General features: G+C 35.0%; 5 protein-coding genes across 6 annotated transcripts; 2 read left to right on the top strand and 3 right to left on the bottom strand.

Moving 5' to 3' along the window:
* Positions 1-259: 259 nt before the first annotated feature.
* Positions 260-10,161, top strand: Dp1 (satellite-binding protein 1 Dp1). 2 transcript variants are annotated; one of them, XM_012359935.2, is made up of 23 exons: positions 260-343; positions 464-532; positions 1,856-2,058; positions 2,179-2,394; positions 2,585-2,791; positions 2,917-3,132; positions 3,215-3,398; positions 3,501-3,815; positions 3,933-4,042; positions 4,122-4,278; positions 4,394-4,569; positions 4,647-4,778; positions 4,855-5,001; positions 5,088-5,246; positions 5,327-5,461; positions 5,546-5,764; positions 5,838-5,973; positions 6,075-6,226; positions 6,310-6,438; positions 6,540-6,650; positions 6,764-6,961; positions 7,055-7,273; positions 7,360-10,161. In XM_012359935.2, exons 3-23 carry the CDS (start codon positions 1,897-1,899, stop codon positions 7,612-7,614), a joined length of 3,735 nt encoding a protein of 1,244 aa, XP_012215358.1. In that variant the 5' UTR covers positions 260-343; positions 464-532; positions 1,856-1,896; the 3' UTR covers positions 7,615-10,161. The 2 variants fall into 2 exon arrangements, with proteins under 2 accessions (XP_012215358.1, XP_012215357.1); XM_012359934.2 differs by lacking the exon at positions 260-343 and having other exon boundaries at positions 353-532.
* Positions 9,867-10,944, bottom strand: Mkp (MAP kinase-specific phosphatase). The gene has a single exon (XM_012359937.2). The coding sequence runs from the start codon at positions 10,942-10,944 to the stop codon at positions 10,360-10,362; it is 585 nt and encodes a 194-aa protein (XP_012215360.1). The 3' UTR covers positions 9,867-10,359.
* An 87-nt stretch (positions 10,945-11,031) lies between these two features.
* Positions 11,032-12,821, bottom strand: LOC105667853 (tRNA pseudouridine synthase-like 1). Its single transcript, XM_012359936.2, has 6 exons — positions 12,452-12,821; positions 12,199-12,330; positions 11,980-12,114; positions 11,747-11,893; positions 11,451-11,685; positions 11,032-11,370 (listed from the first exon to the last, which is right to left on the bottom strand). Exons 1-6 carry the CDS (start codon positions 12,496-12,498, stop codon positions 11,128-11,130), a joined length of 939 nt encoding a protein of 312 aa, XP_012215359.1. The 5' UTR covers positions 12,499-12,821; the 3' UTR covers positions 11,032-11,127.
* Positions 12,822-12,977: 156 nt separating this feature from the next.
* Positions 12,978-16,338, top strand: mh (maternal haploid). The gene is made up of 5 exons (XM_012359982.2): positions 12,978-13,353; positions 13,460-13,611; positions 13,739-13,847; positions 13,936-14,055; positions 14,305-16,338. The coding sequence occupies exons 1-5, from the start codon at positions 13,276-13,278 to the stop codon at positions 15,886-15,888; spliced, it is 2,043 nt and encodes a 680-aa protein (XP_012215405.1). The 5' UTR covers positions 12,978-13,275; the 3' UTR covers positions 15,889-16,338.
* Positions 16,339-23,692, bottom strand: LOC105667881 (uncharacterized). The gene is made up of 22 exons (XM_012359981.2): positions 23,543-23,692; positions 23,041-23,267; positions 22,644-22,889; positions 22,275-22,433; positions 22,038-22,180; positions 21,767-21,914; positions 21,512-21,696; positions 21,120-21,439; positions 20,872-21,047; positions 20,569-20,786; positions 20,243-20,462; positions 19,959-20,160; positions 19,675-19,891; positions 19,398-19,555; positions 19,081-19,223; positions 18,877-19,010; positions 18,664-18,790; positions 18,353-18,535; positions 17,961-18,290; positions 17,632-17,887; positions 17,232-17,511; positions 16,339-17,027 (listed from the first exon to the last, which is right to left on the bottom strand). The coding sequence occupies exons 1-22, from the start codon at positions 23,553-23,555 to the stop codon at positions 16,856-16,858; spliced, it is 4,257 nt and encodes a 1,418-aa protein (XP_012215404.1). The 5' UTR covers positions 23,556-23,692; the 3' UTR covers positions 16,339-16,855.
* Between the last annotated feature and the right edge of the window lie 154 nt (positions 23,693-23,846).

Here is a 23,846-nt window from a genome sequence, read left to right as displayed (position 1 = left end):
ATAAGGGTCTATTCACTCAAATTTGCGCATGAGATTTTTTTATTTAACATTATGCAATTAATATAAATTTTACAAAATTTAATGTAACATACTCCTTTTTGCATTCACTTAAACAATAGAAAACTTTCATCAATTTTACGAATATATAAAAATATGTGAATCGAGTTTGGTGATAAAACGAGTGGTCATCGTGTCAATCTACGTAAGTTATGTAATTAACAGACAATCTGGTAATTTGTGATCGTAACATTGGTATTGTTATGACGCAGCCTATCGTGTTCTCCAGATTGTGGTAACTTTTGACCGTCAAGGGCCATCCGTCTCATTTCACTTTGCGTTACCGGTAAGGAAAGTCGTGTGTTCCGTGAAATGGAGCGATAATTCGTTTCACATTAATTTAATTAGACCTCGCGTTCCAAAGTACGCTGATCGTTCCGCGTAACCGACTGTTCTACTGTTTCAGGCAAATCACCGTTAAACTGGCTACGTAATACGCGTTTATTACTTGGCCGGATTTCTTTACTACGGTAGAGTAAGTAATAATTTTAAACTGTCCTGCTGTTCTGGTGTCCGTGTCCGAAGATACACGTTTTCCTACTCCGATTTTCCGCAACGTTGCTTTTGCGCCGTACTCTATTCGCACTGCTATTTCTCGCCGTGCCTCTGCTTTGCATTTCGTCGCACGATCGTCCTTTTTCCATACCACGATGTGCAGATGTTGCCTCGATGCGAGAGGTTAGCGATCTCGTGACGTGTCATGTTAACGCTCCATTCCATATGGTGGTCACTGTCGAAGCCACTGGTCATTGACATACCTGCACTTAACATGCATTTCTTCGTCAATTCTTTTTAACAATCGTTCGATCCTTGAAATTTGCCAATTTCGAGAAAAAAGTCTCCGAGCCACAAGCGTTTCACGGCAGGGCGAATCGCGAAGAGTCGAGCAAAATCGTGATCGCTCCGAAAGAATTCATATTGCGATGAAAGAATGAAATGCAAAAAAATATTCTATTACGAAATCCCATTACGATTCGATCGGGTTCTGCGAAAATGTACGGATACATCTCACACGATTATTCGGATTATTCGGGAGAAAAGTTATCTTTGATGTAACTGTCGGCGTTTTGCCAGTGAGATAATTTATCTTCTTCTCATGCGTGGTAAAATTAAGACTTTTAACAAAATCTCACGCGAGATATGCTAATGATGAATTGCAATAAGGTCAAGTCGTTTCCTTACGCATAGTATTAGTCGTTTTTCATTTTCTCTCGTGGTACGGACTTTTGTTTTCTCCAATAGTCTATCATATCTAATACAGACATGCACACACACACACATATATATATATATATATATATATATATATATATATATATATATATATATATATATATGCACGCACATACTCTTATAAATATATATATATATAATACATTTAACCCGGGAACGATCGCGATGGTTTTTTTTGCGTGGAAGGTCGCGTACTTTTTTTCACATGAAAGGTTGCAAAGGGTGTTTTTAGACTCTATTTAAAAACCCTTATTATTTCTATCTAATAATATCGCATATCATAAATTGCATGTTATGCATTTTTAGCGTTTTTATATTCGAGGGTATTCCAAATGCAAATTTTTTTAAATCTCTATTCTTTTGAAAAAAAGAAAAATAAAAAATTAGGGAAAATAAAAACATATATTCACGCGGAAAAACGGAGAAACTTTCACGCGATTATTTTTGAGTTAATATGAATTTTGTTATCTTTACATTTATTGGTCTTGTCGTATTATTGTCTTATTTGTACTATTTTGTAAAATTTTGTCAGATAGAGAATGGAATATTTTTATTCATATTGTAGTGCTACTGTAAGGACTTGGCACGAAACAGGACAACCCCAAAATGCAGCAGCAATCAGTAATGGAAGAGGGAACGGCCTATGAGCCACCTACTTATGATGAGACATTCCCTGTCCTTCCCGAATCATCCAGTTCCAACTCTGGACAATTAAACATATTTTCTATAAACAACAGCCTACAGCTTGGGAGTATAAATATTACACAGGTAAAATATTCATAAAAATTTATAATTTAATTGACAAACTTTTTTTTATTAAATAATTAAATTTAATAATTTTAATATCTCTTATTATATTCATGAATTTTATGTTTTATTTCTGTGTAGCTGTTCCGCGTACCTGGGGAAGAGCGCAAATTTGATCACAGTGATAAATTTGGTGAACGTGAATCTATTCGTACATGTAAAACCATCATGAAAGAAACAAACACGATTATTGAAATTGCATCGTCGAAGGATCAGTCTCTAACATTTCTTATAACTGGAAAGCCAAATCAAGTTCTGGAAGCCAAGCGACGCATCTTAACAACATTTCAAACTCAGGTATTTCTAATGTTATTATTAATGTATTGGAGAATACTCGGCAAATATATATGAAATGAGAAAATTTGCAACTTTATATATTTTGTATTTATTTTTATATTACTGAACATTTTTAATATAATTATTTCTTCTTTTACATTCTTGCAATTAAAAGTATGAATTATATTATATTTTAATTATTTTTTTATAGGCAAGCAAGCAAATTAGTATTCCTAAGGATCATCATCGTTGGATCCTTGGAAAGCAGGGACAGAGACTGAAAGATCTAGAGCAGAAAACTGCCACAAAGATTAATGTCCCCGGTGTGCAGGATCAATCAGACATAATAACAATTACAGGAACGAAGGAAGGCATTGAAAAGGCCGAACATGAAATTAGAGTTATCTCCGATGAGCAGGTAATTCTTAAAAAAAAAAGTAAAAAATTATAAATTATATAAAAATTATGGTATGCATATATATATTTTTAATTATATGATGCATCGAGTATATTTATATTTGACCATTTTGTAAAATGTTTCAGTCTAGGAAAGCTTTTGAAAGGATAACTGTGCCAAAAATATACCACCCGTTTATATACGGCGCGCATAATGAGAATCTCAATGCTATGATGGCAGAAACTGGTGCTCGCATCAATATCCCTCCTGCATCAGTGCAGCAGGATGAAATAACCATAGCTGGTGAGAAGGAAGGAGTTTTAGCAGCAAAGCAAAAAATCGAGAGTATCTACAAAGATATGGTAAGATAATAAAATATATACAACGCGCGTGTGTATTTATATAGTGTCTTGTATGTATGTAATATATTAATTTCTAATCCAGGAAAAAAGATGTACCACCGTATCTGTAGAAGTTCCGAAGTCTCAACACAAGTATGTAATTGGGCCGCGTGGTAGTACCATATCAGAAATATTGCAGACAACTGGAGTGAGCGTAGAGATGCCTGCTCCTGATTCAGCAACTGGTACCATAACTCTTAGAGGACCGCAAGAAAAGCTTGGCCAGGGTAAGTATTTTGAGAATTAGATACGTAAAATATCGCTAGTCACAATTTAATTTTTAAATAATATATTTATAATTTTACTAATAATTACGTTTATATTTACAGCACTTAACAAGGTATATGAGAAGGCAAACAGCGTACGCACTGCTGTGGTGGAAGCTCCGGTTTGGATACACAAATATATCATTGGACGCAAGGGTGTAAATATCAAGAAAATTACTCAAGAAATGCCAAAAGTAAACGTGGAATTTACGGGAAAGGAAGACAAGATCAAGATTGAAGGTCCACCTGAGGAAGTGGAGAAAGCACAAAACGAGCTACAACATATGGCCAACGATCTTAAAGCTAAGCTTACTTTCACGGAATTAAATGTTGATCCACGTTTTTACAAGCATATCATTGGGAAAAACGGTTGTAATGGTAAGCAATTTAATTATTTTCAATCCTCAATGTCTGCAATTATTTGTACTATCTTGATTTGTAAACATAGAAGAAATACTTGAATAAATTAATTAAAATTCCTTTCTTTTTTATTAGTAAATCGTGTTAAGGAAGGAACAGGTGTCGTGATCAGCATCTCCGAAAATGATGGCAGCAACATTATTCGTATCGAAGGCAACCTTGCTGGTGTATCAAAAGCTCAAACTGTATGTATTTACATTATTATCTAGTAGTAATGATCGTTAAATGGATGGAAAGATTAATGTTATTATTTTACAAAATTAGGAACTTGTAGAAATGGTGAAAAAACTAGAGAATGAAAAAGAAAAGGACGTGATTATCGATCACAGATATTACCGTAACATAATTGGTAATAAGGGAGATAATATCAAGGAAATTAGAGATAAATTCAATCAAGTACAAATTACTATACCTGGACCAGGTATGCAGCATTTATTATATTTTATTGCGTAACTCTGTAATATTTTGCAACAAAACATTTATGTTGTTCTTGTGTTGTCAATTTTTATGAGCTAATTGAATCTTTTTCTATTTAGGTGACAAAGGAGATATAGTGAAGATCAGAGGACCCAAAGAAGACGTTGACAAGTGCCATAAATATCTAATGAAGTTGGTGAAAGAATTAAATGAAAGCAATTATGTATTGGAAGTACCTATTTTTAAACAATTTCATAAGTTTGTTATTGGGAAAGGCGGTGTTAACATTCGTAAGGTTTGTATCAGATTTTACTATTCATAGTTTGTCATTTATACTTGTATCCATGTTTATATATGAATTATATAACACAGATCAGAGAAGAGACGCAAACGAAGATCGATTTGCCTGCTGAAGGCGAAAAGAGTGATGTTATAACCATCACTGGAAAAAAAGAAAACGTGGAGAAAGCTAAAGAAATGATACAAAAGATTCAAAATGAACTGGTAATTATTAATATAATATTATGCGTGAAATAAATAAAATTGAATACGTTCGTATATAAAATATTTATCATATTAGGCTAACATTGTTACTGAGGAGATCACTATTCCACCAAAGTTTTACAACTCTCTCATTGGTACTGGAGGTAAACTAATACATTCTATTATGGACGATTGTGGAGGCGTCACTATTAAATTTCCTACGGCGGAAAGTAAAAGTGACAAGGTAAATAGATAAAGAAAAAAAACACAATTATTTAATTTTGGTTAAAATTGAAATTCTACAATTAACAATAAATAATATGCTTATAGGTCAGCATCAGAGGTCCAAAGGACGATGTGGAGAAAGCAAAGGCCCAACTCTTAGAACTAAGCAATGAAAAACAGTTATCCAGCTTTTCAACTGAAGTGCGTGCCAAAGTTCAACATCACAAATTCCTCATCGGAAAGAATGGTGCCAACATCAAGAAAGTAGGATACGTGAAAGCAGTGTACATCTGTATTCCTAGATCTTATTTAAGAACTGGATTTCAATTCGCCTTTTCTTATAGATAAGAGAATCCACAGGCGCACGAATTATATTCCCGACGGAGGAGGATCAAGATAAAGAAGTGATTACAATTATGGGCAAGAAGGACGCTGTTGAGAAAGCTAAAGCCGAATTAGAAGCCACGATTAAGGAAATTGTATAGCGCTTGTTATTTTCTAATCGACCAATCGGTATACGTAGATATATCTTATCTCTAAAATTCCTTTTAATGTGTTTTCAGGACAACATTATCGAGGGTGAAATTTACATCGATCCCAAGCACCACAGACATTTCGTGGCGCGAAGAGGCGGTGTGCTGCACCGAATTGCTGACGAATGCGGCGGTGTGCAAATTTCGTTCCCGCGAGCTGGCGTCGATAGCGATCGCGTCGTTCTGAAGGGCTCGCATGAATGCATAGAAGCTGCGAAACAGCGAATGCGAGAAATTGTTCAGGAATTGGTACGTGGTTTGCGAAGAACACTAATGTGATCGTGCATTATGCATCTATCACTTACCCATCTTCTTTATCAAGGAATCTATGGTGACGGTGGAGTGTGTAATACCTCAAAAGCATCATCGCACGGTGATGGGTGCGAAGGGTCGCAAGGTGCAAAACATAACATCCGAATATGATGTCCAAATCAAGTTCCCCGATCGCGATGTGTATGGTTAGTATTGATTGTTTTTCTTATGCATAAATTAATCGAGTACAAAATTTCTTTATGAATTTTTAGTAAAAACCATAATTATTTGTATGATATAATTTTAGACGAGCATAAGGCACCAGAACAAGTTAATGGTGAAAATGGAGTAGTTGCGGAAACTGTTCCAGCCTGCGATATAATTCGCATCACCGGACAACCGGAGAATGTTGCTGGTGCTAAACAAGCTCTACTCGATCTCGTACCCATTACGATTCAAGTTAGTTTATATTTTTGCATCAGTACATTGATCTCGCAGTTATAAAACAGATCTTAAACAAAATTTTTCTTTTTTACACTTAGGTGGATGTACCGTTTGATTTCCACCGTTCAATAATCGGTCAAAAGGGTAAAGATGTACGAGAGTTAATGAATACATATGATGTGCACATCATGCTTTCCCCGGCCGAAGAAAAATTGGATTATATCAAAGTAATTAACTTTTTTTTTTTACACTGACTTTTTACTAGATTTGAAATGTAAATATTTTATTTCCCATTCTTTATTTGTTTCTTATCTCTTATCTATTTCAGATCTCTGGAACACCGTCGTGTGTTCAAAGTGCCAAGAAAGCCATCCTTGAAAAATGTGAGGCGTTGAAAGCCGAACGAGAAGATCGTGCACTAAAATCTTTTGAATTGAAGGTAAATTTTTTTCTACGATCAATTTTCCAATAATCAATTTTGAAAAAGATAGCGTTTGTTTTCTAAGGAAAGAAAGCGTTAATTTAATATTATGCATACATTATTCATCATAGCTCGAAGTCGATCCAGAATATCATCCGAAAATAATCGGCCGGAAAGGAGCTGTGATCAGTAAAATACGTAGCGATCACGATGTTCAAATTAATTTCCCACGCAAAGGTGATCCTGAAGAACATATTATTACAATAACAGGATATGAAAAGAATGCGTACAGTGCGCGCGATGATATTATGAAGATCGTCAACGAATTGGTGAGTCAATTTTTATCGCTGTCCTAACAGAAACACTTTGTTAAAATTACAACATATTTAGCATCACGACTCATTTTCTCTTGCTTACTCCAGAACGGTTTGACGAAGGAGGAAGTGAAAATAAATGCTGCTGTGCATTCGCGCTTGATCGGCGCCAAGGGTAGAAATATCCGTAAAATCATGGATGAACATAAAGTCGACATAAAGTTTCCGAGGAAAACCGATGCCGATCCTGACATTGTAACGATCGTGGGTGCGGAAGAGAATGTAGCCGATGCAAAAGATCACCTGCTAAATCTCGAGGAGGAATACGTGAGTAGTGTCCGTCGTGTTTGTGACGTAAGTAGAAATGATCACTTGAACAATTAAAATAATAAAAAAAATATTGATAACGACAGATGCAAGATGTAATAGACAACGAATACCGCGAGAGCCTGCGCTCGCCTCAGCGCGATGACGGCAGCAATGCCGGTGGCAATGAGAACGACAGCGGTTTCATCGTGAAGGGAGGACCGTGGGAGCAGCAGCAGCAGCAGCAGCAGCCGCAGAGCGCGCCGAATACAGCCAGCGTGGAAGAGTTTCCACAGTTCGCTGGCTATTCTCACGTACCCGTGGCGACACCCCCGGACGGCCCTTGGGGAATTAAGCGTTAAAACATAGAATCTAAATCCGCTAAGGAAAATCAATTGATGGAACGTAAGCTAACGTTGTAAGGTAACTTTCCTCTGACAAACGGTATGTAAAACACTGCAAACGTATTCACACGTACACAAGCTGACACACACACACACACACACACACACACACGTGCGCGCGCGCGCACACACACGCACACGCACACACACACACACGCACACACAAAGAGACACATACACAGACACATTATATACACGCATATGCACTTGTGTTGGGTGGTTCCCTGTTCCATTACTGACGTTGTTGCTGCATACGACCTGGCCATTCTATTGGACTCTGACACTGGTTTACTACACACAACGTTCGACGATGATGTTTATATTTACAATTCATAATACCGATGTCCTATATATCTGTAACTGCAACGCATGTTGTTCTCAATTTGTCGTCGCGCCACCCGGTCCAGTTCATATACGTATGCACGGTTCAATCTCTCGTGGCTTTCATTTTAAAAATGATATGCCTTCCAGATACAGATATGTTGTACTTAAGACTGTGGCTTCGTGGGAAATAATCGGATCAGAGTTCTGCAGAAAGGGATCTAGCTCACACACAGTTGGGAAATAAAACTAACCATATTCTGCAATATTCTTTATTGTAGAATGGAATTTGGACTTTACGATAAGGAAGGAATTTTCGTGCGTTAGTTTCTTTCTGCAGGATCTGGCCAATTTATTCGTGTATTATATTACTTTCACAGATAATGTACTACGTATACTGTTCATAAACAGTCATACGTTTTTCGTTGAACTTAGCATAATTTGTTAATTTATTTATATTTTTTTGTACATATATCGCATTTTCTCGTTGCGTTGTGCCACTTGAGTGAAGTGGTTTTCAAACTACATCACGAAATTGTTGAAATTTATACTGTGAAATTTTCACGAATCAAACAAAGAGAGACAATTTTTAAGGAAATGCTTGTTCCTTAGGAATTCACAATTTTTAATTATATTAATTAGTCATTACAAACTTGGTTCAAGTCTCCAAAATTTGAATGCAATGTAAACGAGAAAGCTGTCGATGCATGGAACGCATACTCATCAAATACAATCTGAACAACTGATGCAATTGAGGATATAAAACTAATAGTTTTCATGAGTGAAATAAATTTCCGATGCTCAGTTTTCCTGTCTTACAAAGGCGAGGGAATATATCTTACGCCATTCGTCGCGTTTTCATTGCTCACAAAAGTACATAAAGATCATTTTCCTTGTATCTTCAACATCAAAACGTGAATTGGAATTATACTATTTTTACTTTTATCAAGCAGTCGCAATGTTGTATGTTCAAGGAACATAATATATAGAAGGCCTTGATCCTGCGCCGCATGAGACTTATGTCTTAAGGCCGTATTAAGACATATGTAAAAATATCGGCACCGTTGCAGAGAATGGTCAAACCGAGTCTTGATGTTATCAATAGTGGACGATACACGAATTCCTTTTGATAGCCGGCTTTATTTATTTGTCCTATTTTACTGTTTCGTATACCGTTTGATGTGCAAGTCCTTGCATTCTACTATTTATGAGGCCAACTAGCTAAGAAAAGGATATTTAGTTCAAGTGCCTTGTCTATTTTCTTCAAGACAGCTCATTTCAATTGTTGGAGGAATGTGAATACTAGATTTATTATACATATAAATAAATACAATATATGTATTGTATTTATCCGGGGTATCTGAGAACCATTGAATGATACTTTCGGAGTAGATGCATTCAGGAATTCGAAGAGAGCCCACCCTTTCTTAGTGGAGATATCAAAAGGCCGTTTGTTGTACCCTTTTACATTTCAATAATAAGTAGCAGTGAAATCTGTCTCGAATTAAGATTTAACTTTAACAGACTAAGTTTTGTGCCTCAATTACGCTAGGATAGGTGAATTATTTGTGAAAAATCTCCCACGTGCAAATGGGGAATTTTGAAGATTACTTACACCACGATATTTTTATTAAGTAAAAAAATGTATTTCGGAATAGTCAACCAATCTGTTCCTAAAGTATCATCCGGTGATTATGGGACGACCTGTATATATACACATCACATGTAAACACGTATATGAATATATGATAATAATTATTCTATACAATATGTAATATGTAATAGGAGGGAGAGAGAAAGAGAGAGAGAGAGAGAGAGAAAGGTAATAGGTACCACACACAGGTACAATGATACACTACTATTATGAATGAAATAATAGAATTATCATGTATACAGAAATTCACTTATATTTTTTAGATTTACAGTAATTTTTATAAATCTACTTGGTACAGCGACCTATGTGTCATCTCCAATGCATGGTAAATGTAAGAAAAGCCAGAATAGTAAATTTTAATACTTAGTTTTGGCTAAGAATTTGACAGATGCTGTGCATGAATATAATTTTCTAATGAGTTATAATAAAATATATTGTAATTATATGAAACAATATTCTCTGTACACATAAGTAAATAATGTTATAACACGTGGATTCTATTGTAACAATATATTACATTCATTGATCCATTTTTTATATGCGTATTTCATCCCAACCTTTCTAATGTCAGTTACATCATTCAAATTAAATAGGATAAATATTTAATCGATGAACAGTTTTTATGATAATGTCGATAATTTCAATATCGCTATACAGTATATGTACAATACGATATTTCATATTAGATTTCTACATACACATGATTTTGTTACATTTAAAAAAAATGCTTATAATTTGTCGAAGGTTGTATTTTCAATACTACGTAATTGTTTCACGAATCCGTCATTAGGCTTAATACAACTTCTCACTGCCTTCACTTTATTGTAAGCATCGTCGTACGATAATTTCATTATAATTATTAAATAAGCAATAACGATCGCGGCGGAGCGAGAAACACCGGCGTTGCAGTGCACAAGAATATTTTCTTTGCGATTCGTATGTATAATATCGATGCATTTCTTTATAGACGGTATTATATTCGATTCTGGCAAGTCTAACAAGTCGCAGTTATGATATTGAATATCGTGAAATTTTTCAGAAATGTCGACACCTATACTTAAAATATGCTGTATTTCGTATTTCTTTAATATATCACTACAAACCGCTGGATCTTGAGAGCTGAGATACAATCCCGGTATTACATTAGCGACATGTAAGTCTGGTTTATTGTCCACTACGAATGGCAGGCTTTTCTCTAGTTCCTTCACACTGCCATGGTCAATTTCGTACTTATTGCCGAGTGGATCCGTTATTACTGTTTTACAGGATTTTAATGACGATTTTTTCTCTGCGATAAGATCTCGCAAATTCATTATGGGAAGACTAATTAATTACTTTTCAGATACTTGCATTGAACGTGATACCTACGAGCCATTTCATAAAAAAATCCATACACTTACAAATATATAGAAAAATGGCTCTAAAAACCGTCTTATATGTTTATGTTATGTATCATCAATGTGACAAAATGGAATTTTCCATCACAGTTTCCACTTCTATTCCATTTGCAATTTTTGTTTCTCCAATTGCGATTCCTGCTCTTGCTCGGTCAATATAGTACACCGTCTTAATTCATCAGGATCGTATTCTGGATACAAAAGATGCAAACCATGTGGTGGTACAGGTGTAACACGAGGATTCCAATTATAATGCGAAGGAACTTGTAACATAACAATAATATCTTTCTCTGTTATTCTTCCTAATCCTAATGAGATTAAAGCTCCGACCATTCGTCTGACCTGTAAAGAGAAAGCATCCCTTGTGACACATTCATAACACTTGTACTAAAAACGTATTGATTATGATATTAAAATATTACCTGATTGTACAAGAAAGATTTTGATTTACATGTAAAGTGCCAATACGTAAAATTTTCAGAATATGGATCAAAGGGCATCAGAGGTGATGCCTCTTCCAAAGTAAAAGTGTCTAAGGAACGTACATAGCGAATTTTACGATCTGTTACTGTTTTTGCACTAAATGTAGTAAAGTCTTTCCTTCCCATAAACAATTGTAAACCATGTTTTACTCTATCTATATCAAAATCATGTGCCCTAAGACATACAATTACAATAAGATAAAGTTATATTAGTTTATACTTCTTTATATATCTACCTTACGTGATGAGTATGTGTCAATTCTGGAAGAGACACCCGTTGTTCTTCAGGTACTTTAGGTATCATAAATCTATAGATGTAAGTACGAGATTTACATGAATATCTGGCATGAAAATCAAGTGTCACAGGTATACTATCCAATAATCTAAAAAGATAGATTTAATAAATATTAAAGATGTACTGACATCATACACTACATTAGAAAGGGTGTCGTTAAAAATTATCCATTACCTAATAGTATGGCCACATTTGCCAAAATAACGATTGACAAACTTTTTTACATTTGATGAATCATATATATGATTGTATTTGTTTTCAAGTTCTACATGACAAGTGTTGCATAAAGCATGAACTCCAGCATCTGTTCTGAAATATATATTTTATATCATGAGAGATAAGATAATATATAATACAATAAATTGCACAAGACATAAAATATAGAAAAGTTACCTGCTAGAAAGAATTACAGTCGGTCTAATCAGGCTCTTTGGAACGATGGTTAATAAAGCAGTTTCTAAAGCACCTTGAACGGAATCTGTATCTCGAATGAATATATCGCCAACGTTCTGTTTTTGCAAACCTCTTTACAAAAATGATAATACTTTACATTTCATGATTAAAAAAAATAAAATATAGATTTAACGCAAACGAGAATCATTGTGATAAAAATATGCCCGGTAAACTGAAGTGTTTTATATTGTACCTGTAATTTGTACCAATGTACGAAAATCTAAGAAAATATCGTACCATAATTGTTCTTTAAATGTGAAAGCAGGAGAGACAATATTTATCACACACTAATTGTCAAAAAATTTATTTGAACAGCAGTTATTCGACAAGCCTTTAACCTCGCTTCGTAATAATGCAGCATTTGTAAAATCATCAAAATTATCAAGGAAACATATTTTAGTAAGAGACAACAACAGTTTGAGTACGTATTCTTTAATATCCTTGAAAATTCGCCGAAATTATCAGTTTAAACACGATTTTTCAAGAATATACATAAATATTTTCATATTTTACGCACGAAACAGAATGCTAGGAAATAAGGAAGATTTATTCTAGGAAGATTTATTCTAGGAACATCCACAATTTTCAATGCCAAAAAAAATTTGTGTTGGTAGCAGTCAGTATCGTTCTGTTTTTTGTCTTCTACGACGAGAGACTGTTCTATTTGACGAGAGTTTTGATTGGATAAAAAAATTCCATTATTCTTGATTCTGCTTTTCCGCTCCTAGTGTATCTTCCTTTATGTTCTTCTGACTATCCTTCTCATCGGTCTTCTCATCTTCTCAACCGTTCTACGTTCTAAACTCAACAAGCTCAACAATCATCGCGAAGATTCCAAATCATTTCAGATGGATGTAATTTGTATTGTGCGAGCTTGTGATATGTTTTGTGGAATGTTCCGAAATATTCCTCTATTTATTTTTACTTGATATAAAATATCTCAATAAATAAGGATTATTACATAAAGTGTTTTAGAATATCGGTTTAGTGGAATAGGACAAAGGTTGTGAGAAAATAATGGCATCTCAGAAAACGCAAGATTTTCACGTGGCATACGATATGCATGGATTGAATCGCATGGGTGTAGCAGAAAAGGTATTTATTGTTAAGGAATTATATATTCTTTCAAGAAAATTGTTATTGTATTAAAAATAAATTTGTAGAGTTGCATGATTTGAAAATGAAAATGATTTGTTTTCAGGAAAATGCTTTTCATATATGTTTGGTTGATAAAGCATTGGAATTGATTGATCCTACGCCTAATATTTACAAGTTATTTGTACAATTTAATGCAACATTCTTTTGGAATGTTTTGTCGCCTGTTGAAGTCAAGTGGAGCAAAAGAATGACAAGGTAAATATTTCTTATGTGATGTAGACTTTAAATGGTTAGATAAATTCTTTATTTTAAATATACAGTAAAGCCTGCATTATAAAATTTATTTGTGCATTAATATTTACATATCTAATTTTTTTGACAGTTGTGCTGGAATTTGTTCCTTTCACCGGCGTAATAAACATTGTATAATATCACTCAGTGCACCATTACTCATATTAAGACCAAGAAAAGATCTTGTGGAAACCTTGTTGGTAAGCTTTCCAATGTATTTAATAATTAGAAAGTGGTAAATTTTTATATATTGAACTATTTTAAATATATATTTTTATCATATTGTAGCACGAGATGATCCATGCATATTTATTCTTGACAAATAATGATCGCGACAGAGATGGTCATGGACCAAATTTTTGCAAGCATATGAACAGGATAAATAAAAAAGCAGGAACTAATATAACGGTGAGTCAATAACTTATTCATTTCAAAATTGAAATTATGCTATATCATGTTATGTTTCTTCTAAAATACATATTGAACTGAAATAATTTTTTAAACTGTCTAGAAGTAATTTATCACAATAAATGGAATAATCTAAAGTCTTATAAAAATAATTTTTTAACTAAATTTGATTTGATTTTTGATGCAAATTTTTAAAAAAATTTTTTAAATTCTATAATAACATGACTTTATTACATTAAACAAATGCAGATTTATCACAACTTCCATAATGAAGTAAAACTCTACAAACAGCATTGGTGGCAATGCAATGGACCTTGTCGATACAAACCTCCATTCTTTGGGACGGTACGGCGGGCTATGAATCGTGCACCCGGTCCGTCAGATTTCTGGTGGCGCGAACACGAAGTTAATTGTGGCGGTCACTTTATAAAGATAAAAGAGCCCGAGAATTTTAAATCACGTCCAAAGCAAAGCGAAAAATCAAAATCGATATTGAAGAATAAAAAGCCGAATAGAAATATCTCTGATTGGTTAACAAATACTCCGATAAATGCAGCTAAACCCACATCTTCGAAAGTTTTTACTCAAAACGACTTCAAATTATTCACTCAAACGAACAATGATAAGCCTAGTAGTAGTAAGGAGAGCAATGGTAGTACAAATTCGTCTCGTGCTGTGAATGAGAATACTCAAGATTTTTTGCTAGGATGGAAACAAGTAGGCACCCTTGGCAGTAATGCGTCCCATTACTGGGCCGGTAGTGGGCCGAAAGTAGAAAAGGATAAACCTTCTAAATCTCTTACATTTTCTTGTTCCGGCGTTTTGGGAGGCAGTAGCAGTGGTCGAAGTAGTCTCTTAAAAAAATTTCCACTTGTAAACGAGGAAAAGCGAAATTCGCGTCGGCCTGAATCAAGTGGAAATGATTTACCGTCAGAATCGGCTCGGCAACTGTTGCACACCCGCCATCCAGTTTTAAATCAACAAAATCAACAGAATCAACAGAGGCAACCGAGAACCGCATTTTGTCCCATATGTAACGTACCTATGGAAAATATATATAGACATATAGATTCATGCCTAATAAATGCTACTTCATTAGTTGATGAGCTTAACAATAACATCAATAATAATAATAATAATAACGAATTGATGTTACCATTTACCAACGAAGAGGAACCAACATTACCAATGCTTTCGCTGCCACCAACAGACGTTGATATTCCTAATAAGCGTTTGAAGTCAGACGATTCAAGCGACACGGCTGACTACGTCAGCTGTCCCGTTTGTAGTAGAATGATCACATCAGCAAACATCAATGAGCATTTAGACGAATGCCTTCTGGAAGCTGATACAGCTCGCAAAGCTGCCATTCCCTCTACTTCACGTGCATCATACGATGACAACGTAATTAATATAAGTAGTTCCTCTAATTCCGACTTGAGTGATTCTATACTTGTTGAGAGCACAACACCTCAACCTTGCGCAAGTACCAGCACCGACAAAAGCGACACAACGGATGTCGAGCAGAAATGTTTGGTTTGTAACGCACGAATCGCACCCGAGGTATCATTAAATGAACATTTAGAAGAATGCATTGGAAGCGTCTTTAGTGATGACAATATGATAATAAAGGATGATGAGAATGATAAGAATGATAAGAATGATGACGACGACGACGACGACGATGATGAAGATAAAGATAATGATAATGATGATGCGCTTGCCATAGAAAATAACTCTAAGGAGAATAAATATCCCTGTCCAGTATGTATGCAGATAATATCAGAAAATCTTATGAACCAGCATTTAGATATGTGCCTTGAAAATGAATAAGTGATCTTGTGAACGGAAAAAAAGCAACAATGAGCTATTTTGCATGTGAAAAGGTTTTTTATCTTCATGAAAAATATCTTTTTAACGTTCATTTCTTGCATATCGTGATTTTGAGGAAACTAAGTATTAAGGGCAGTTAAGTATTTGGGCAAAAATAAGTACCTCACAATTAATTAAAATAATTTATATATATATATTTTTTTTTTTTTTTTATCGAAAATATATGAGATTTTAAAGTACATCACAATAAAACTTATATCTATAATTTTTAATTAATTGTGTTATGAAAGAAAGTATAACCACGAAATAATTTATCGAAATTGTGTAAGAATCATCGTAGTTTATGTACCGTGTATTTAATGTAACGTGCGTGCGTATATAATTTAGCATAGTATAAGTTCTGTAACAGTTAAGACTGGTTAATAAATAAGTTTTATCATTTATCTAAAATTCGTTATCTAATATTTTTAAGATTTATTTTATAATAAATAGTAAACAAACGCATTTAAGGCTAGTAATTAAAATCTAGAGCTTTAATCATTCAGTCATTTAGTTTAATGCATTAGATCTGCTTATTACCTGTTTAAAATTTGTAGTTTACAACAGAAAAAAAATGTAATATAATTGTGTCCGCGGCTCGGATGTTCGGCTTGTACTATCTAGCAATTGTTCATTAATAATTAGTTCATTAACAATAACAAACTGACTTTGTGCGATAAAATTTCGAATATTGATTGACTAATTGGTTCCGACGGCCGAAGATTCGAGCTCTAATAATACAATTAGATTATACAATTTACAATAATACAATTTTTTGTATTATACCGTTTATCAGATATTAAAAAGTAATGAATAACACTATCATATTATTTTGTGATATTTTAATATCTAATTATCTATGAGTATATCAAATATCGTAAGAATCGTTGACTTGTCGCATATATACATATATTTTTTACATATTGAATTAGACTTTTTCGTATAATCTATCGATGTTGGGATGGTCAAGCGTACATATTCCACAACTAAATTCTAACACGTGGTTAGGGAAAAAGAGTAGAACTTGCTCTTGCGTCCAATGCATATGTAGAAAAATGTTGGGTAGCAAGATGTCGATCGCATTGTCGCCCGTTTTGATCCTACATACGATAGTTGGTGAATTTTTTGGTGTTATATTTAAACAGCAAGAGTAATATAAATCCATTCTTGATAAATTAAAAAAATAAATTGTTACAAATTTTTAATATAATCCCGTCTGTGTGTAAAGTAGACGTCGGTAAACCCCGGATTTATTTTACTCTTGCTCTTCTCGTTTAACATTAGATATCATTTTCTGTACTTACTTTTTAGTTCCCAGTGTATAAAATACATGATTAGATTGCAACTGTATATTTGACGTAGCATTATACAAGGTTCCTTTATCTTCACCGGCTGTAATCCACGTAGTTCCTGATTCGTCAGTCAAGTTTATATTGATTCCATATGCACCGTTCGCTGCCGTTAACGCAAGTCTAGGGTTCTCGTCGTAGCATTGTCCGAGTAATATTACTTCACTATTCTTAGCGAAAGTGTAAACCGTGTTGTATGCTGATTTTATGGAATTTTTCGTTATGATGCACGTGCCTAAAATTTAAAACATTAAAACAATTCGTAACAATTTTTAAGTAACAATTTTTAAGTCGTAGAATATCGTTATTTCATTAAAATTAAGTCGACTAAAACGATCAGTATAACATTACTTACTAGAAAACATTCTAACTAAAGGTATTTCCATATACTTGTGAATTCTCGTTCGTTCTAGGAAGATATCAATGTAACGCCAATTGTACTCAATGGCAATTTTGTCTCCATTGAGTTGCAGTTCGCCAACGTTCGATTCTTTCGGGAAAGTTGCGATTATTACGGGCTCGTCAGATTTTCTAGCGTTACTGCTATTTCCACCGATCAGGTCGTATAAGGCATACATTTTCCAGACTAACTTGGATAAGTTCTCCGGTAACTGTCGTTTTCATTATAATTATTATGGCATAATAAAAAGTTGCGTATAAAATTTTAGAAAATCTATAACTTACATTTTTGTATTCTGCGAAGATTTTGTATCTCCGCAAGGTCGACAATTCTCTCGATACTTCGTAACAAGCATCTGTGTAAGGCACAAATTTCTTCCCCGTAGATTCTTTCTTGCACTGACCGTAAGGCCAATTTGTTTTCTTGCTTTCCTCGAACTGCTCGTTGCTAATTTCGCCAATTAAATTTATCGATACGGAAGATCCGTTGCATTTTCCTTTCGCGGTGTCGGACGATCCCCAGACAATATTTAATTTTATGCGAGACGAATCGCTCGGTTTGTCGCTCAAAAATTCCCATTGCCACGGTACGTGTCTTTCGGCCTCTACGCAAAACTGAATCAATCGATCAGTTTCAGTTTTACTCAGAATTGTCGTAGTAAAATCTTTCAATTTACCTTGAATACGCGTTCATCAGGCACGATTTCGGTCGCCTTAATTTTAAGGACATCCGACAACGAACTGGTACTTTCATATAACGCAGCCAGGTTCCACTGATGAAGAACTTTCGAAGATTCCAAGTTGTAGTGTGTAAAGGAGAAAATGTGATGTTTCTCGTTTTTCAAATATTCCAATTTCGTCTATAAAAAACATTCAATATATAAAACTAATCTGGTTTAGGATGATTTATTTTGCATTTATATATCTTATAGGAGACATTTGTCTCTTGACTTTCATGATTCCACTTAAATATATATGATGGTCTCACCTGCAATGGTCCCGATTCGAGTGACTCGATATAAGCAGCTAATCCACAACTGCCTTTTGGTGGCAAGTAAGTCAAGTAATCCAAGAAATGCAGTCCGATTAAAGTAAATTTCATGCTTGGCCACGTTCTATAATATTCATGACGATTAAATTAAGATTTATTTCACAATGATTATATAATAACGATAGTGAATATATCGATTACATTACTTACTGATAGTTGCTTCGATGAGAGGACCAAATATCGTTGAACAACGTTTCCTGAGATACGGTGCTTTCGCAATCAAATACCTTTACTTGCAGTCGACCGCCTATTTCGGGAAGTCCAGCGTCAATAATATTCACAGTCTATGGAAAAAGGAAGGAAAGAAGAATGGATTACATCTTCATTAATTGTTTGTGCTTTTAAATCGCTTACTTTCGGATTAGAGGAAGGCGATTTTGTAACTGTGTATGACGCAGGACACAAACGACAAGCTCGTTCCAACTTCGATTTAACATTGACACCCCTAACGCTTGTAAGCGTTTTAGCGTGTGCTGTAATTCCCGTCTTAAGATGCCCTGCAATGCGAGTTTAGTATAAAAAGACGAGATGTAAGATAATTATGAAACCTTTTAATATTTTATTTGGAAGAAATAAATTACGATTTCTATGAATCACTTTGGATATCGTTAAGTGGTAACAATTGACAAATGTAACAAAAAAAAAAACGTTTAATAAAATAGGACCGATACCTCCTAGAGTATTGTACGAAATAAACGGATGCTCGTCGAGTCCGATTGTAATGTTAATAGGAAGATATCCATGCAGCGACTGAACCCTCTCGGCACCATGCCACAAATCAAGCAATGGATTGTAATTCTCTATTATTTCAATACCGTGGACAGATGTGCTAAAAGAATATCGATTACATGGATTAATAATTTGACACAATTTTTAGAACAATATTTTAGAAAGGCGCACGATTAAAACTATAAACTGCACATAGCTATATATAAAATATAATTTTACCGTAAAATAACATGATTATTTCGTCTAGGAAAATCGCGTGTGAAATTTCCTCTCATTGAGAACAACGACGTTCCCGTCATTGCAAGTCTAACGTTAGTGCCGAAATCGGTCACTTGCACCGATTCTATGGTCAGCGGCACGTTTATACGTTGTTGATTAACGTGAAATTCCATGTTGTGATACATATGATACATGTTGTCCGATAAAGAAGACAAGTCTAGAAGATTAAATGCATGAATTACGTTGCAGTTATTATAACTGCGTAACGTAAGTTACAAACTTACGCTTCAATCCATCGATTATATTCGTTTCATTCCAGTGAACGCACAACACTGTTTTGTCTTGAATACGCGCAATTACTTCTAAATGCACGGGTCCCTTTTGTCGTTCATTCAATTTGAATTCTTTCAGAATATCTTTTATATTCGTCGGGTTTTCGGCGGAAGTCGCCAATGAATGGAAGATCCCTTCCGCTCTGACATACAACTAATATTGCATTGAAGGATATAGCAATTAAATTCACCAATGTCTGCATTATGGAATGTTGTCGCTTTGGAAACATACTTACGGATACATGATTGATATGCGTACCGCTACCGTAATTATTCAAAGTTACGTAAATCACTTCCGGAATATTTGTTGAAGGATTGGCTATGATGACGCCGTTCAACATAGCGCCGAATCTCCTCGAGGAATCTTGATAATCCATTAAATAATTACCAGTAACAAGATATTCGCCATTCGTCGGTTTCTGAAGTATGCGGCTGAATTGTGCCGCAATTCTGCCTCTGCAAAAATATGCAATAGTGATTAATAGTTAGAATTATGTAAAAAAAAATGAAAATTCACTGCCGTCGTTTCGCTTCTGGTTGATAAATTTATACGCGTGCTCACATGCGTTTGTAACAAGGGTACGTGGTGCGTTCCATAGATTTTAACATTGTGTAAAAGTAATTGTACAGATGCTGGTTGGGCTCACTTTGCATGTACCAATACAGAGACATCAATCTGTTAGGCGTAGGACTCGAAACAACGAGCAAAGTTAACGCAGCGGCTCTCATCTCCAAATGCTCGGTTCTATTGATTAAGATCGGCCAGTATACAGGATAAATCTGCAAGGGAATAAATATTTACATGCAGCATGAAATTAATCCGTATAAAGTCCCCTCGAATAGGCACGGTTTAAAGATTGCTCACAACGTCGGGCCGCAATGGTGCCGTGGGAAGAGAAGCCCAAGCCGCGAGCACCCGAAAGTGCCGCGATTCAGCATTGTTGCCGCTGGCTATGGGCTCCAAGAATTCGACAACTCTGCCTAGCTGTATGTTTGCCAAACCTTCTAGCCAGATCATCTTCTGCCCATATTGAGTAGTCTCTGTAACACGAATCGGATGACGCAGCTTTTATTCGAATGGTGCAAATGGAAAATGAAGTCGATATTTGGTACCTGTGAATTTGTCGAGGTACAGACGCACGTAATCGTCCAGCATCTCGTACGGACAATGCACCAGGCAGGTCTTGTATATCAACGTCCCGTACGTGAGGATCGCGGTATTTTGCACTTGGGCGGAGATCTTGCTCGGCAGCGCGAGGAACGGCTGTAGGCTGACCAATAGTTGAACATCAGGCTTTCTTATGTGAAACGGTAGTCGCATAAGAAGCTGAATCGCAGACATGTCGGATACTTTGTTCTTTTGAATAAGATCCAATATGAACAGCGCGGATTCCTTACTGCCGACCTGCGGCAGCGCCTCGAGGAACATATTCCTACATTAGAGGCAAATATAGAGATATAAAAATTCATCCTAAAGACATTGAGATCGCGAACAATCGTATTACCGTACTGTTTCCTCTTTGTAACTAGTTCCCGAGATCCGATTGTAGGCTTTGTCCAAATCAACACGATCCAGCATACCGAGATAATAAAGAAGCACGGATATCGTTGTATTGTGCAGATTGTGAATTTCAGTATCCAAACCGGGATTCTCGAGCCTGTGGCTCAAACGATCCAATAAGTGGCTTATCTACAAAAAATTAATATTTGATTGCAATCAAAAATAGATGTGAAAGAAAATTTGAGAGAAATAAACTTACAGATTTGAAGGCGAAATCTTTATCTGGCGTGCTTCTACCTTGCGTGAGATCTTCTTCCGGCAGCTCGTGTTGAAGAACTGTATTTCGTAAATTATTCGTAACGATCTTTTTCGTTATACGTTTCTTTGAGATTAATACGATAGTCTGCCTGCGTGGAACAAAACAAGATTGATTAGTGATTTATCTGTTTTGTGATAAAATAGAGATTCATCTTTTTATACATTTATTCATTAAAAGTTATTTATTAATAATGCAAGTGTATCTAACATACTGAACAAGATGATAGTGTGCCTCTCCCATGCCTTGAAAGGGCTGAACGTAAATACTTCCGGATGCATTGACGGACATGATATTGTGATCGGTTCCATCGGTTTGCAGTGCATATATTCTCTCGCTACTTTTGAGAATAGGATTCTGAAAGTGTTGATATATTAATTGCATACGGCATAATTTGTTAAACTATATTAATTACATAAGTAATTGGAATATCAGGGGGGCGATTACATACTTGGTCTTCATCGGTACACTGTACATTAGGAACATTCGACCAATTGCGACACGGATGCCCGATACACATTCGCGGATCTAGCGATTTTCTTATCAAACGCTGATCTTCACCCTCGCTGCTTACAACGTAATCAATATCGCACTTTCCGTAATGATTAATCTGCAAATTATGATTTTTGCCGAATATGTCAATATATACAACATATGTCAATATTATATTTGTGAAATCTGTGTTCAAACATTATAGAAGATATTAGATTGAGTCATAAAGAACTTCCGCCGCGGTAGCAGATGCTTATCAAAGAAACGGAAGTTATTTATGATTCACAACGCATACATCCGTGCGTATCTACAAACGCTTGTAGCTTACTTCGGTAGACTGAAACGCAATCTGTTTTTCCAAATTAACAAGGTCCAGTTGTAAAATTCCAGCTATGCTCCGTTTTATATTCGTCGCCCACACAGATTCCGCCTCGGTGCTGAAGTTCTCGACGAGTCCTTTGTTGTATGATATTTGAAAGGGTTTCAAAAGTTCCAAGGCGTCGTCGTAGATATCGATCTCTGTACCTGTTTCGTTTACATTTCCATTCCACATACTCGTCTTCAGTGATTGTAACTGGCAAGAAATATTCGGAATGTTATATCAAAAGTTGCAATACATTAATTTATTTGAGAAATAAATTATTGTAAAATCGTACTTCGGTTTTTGTATCGGGAAAAAATAAAAGTAAAGAAGTGAAATTATATATGTATTTTTTTAAAAATACCTGTATTGTGACATAGTCGTTTTCCGCCTGAATTATGAGCTTCCCATTGAGACTCCACGAGGAAGCAGCATTGGATGGCACTAATACACCAGTGCTCGAAATAGCATTGTAAGAATATTCGTATTCCATCCCAGAGTTAAAAAAACTTTGCGCAACATTTCCACTGCTTAAGAATAAGAATATGAATAATGTTCTTTCCATTCCTTTCGCTGGTTTAAAACCAAAATCTGCAAAAAAAGGATTTTCTTTACGTGATTTGTATATCAGAATCATTTTCTATCCTTCAATAAAACGCATGCTTTACAATTTTTACTTTTTTATGTAGAAATTTTAAAAACTTTTGCAGTAAAGTATATTAAAGACAGAAAGTAAATTGATATTCTCCTAAATTTTAGTAATACATTGTTACAATGCCAAAATAAATATATTTGCTTGTAGGAATATAATTTTCTTCTTTCTTCTTTTCAAATAAATATTTTAATAATATATGCGCGATTTATACCTGTGAACCTCATGATGTGTGATCGTAGCTGAGCGAAAGCAAACTGAGTTCACGCAAGTCAAGGAATGACCCTTACCAGTTCTTATCGCTGTGACCTATGAATACACACATGGTTGCTCGTGTATACATACATAGAAATTGTGTTCTCGACGCATTATCTTCAATCATACGGATCACACGTATATTATATTATCGCTGACCCTTTTTCTCTTCTCTTAAACATACATTTAATACAATATAAAAAGCATATAAAATATACACATCTTAAATCAATGTGATGTATGTTGAAGCACGTACAATATAA

Source organism: Linepithema humile, chromosome 2 (genome assembly GCF_040581485.1).
Source record: "Linepithema humile isolate Giens D197 chromosome 2, Lhum_UNIL_v1.0, whole genome shotgun sequence".
In the NCBI taxonomy this organism is placed as follows: domain Eukaryota; kingdom Metazoa; phylum Arthropoda; class Insecta; order Hymenoptera; family Formicidae; genus Linepithema; species Linepithema humile.
The sequence above is the reverse complement of the archived record's forward strand: the minus strand, read 5'-3'. Positions and strand labels throughout refer to the sequence as shown.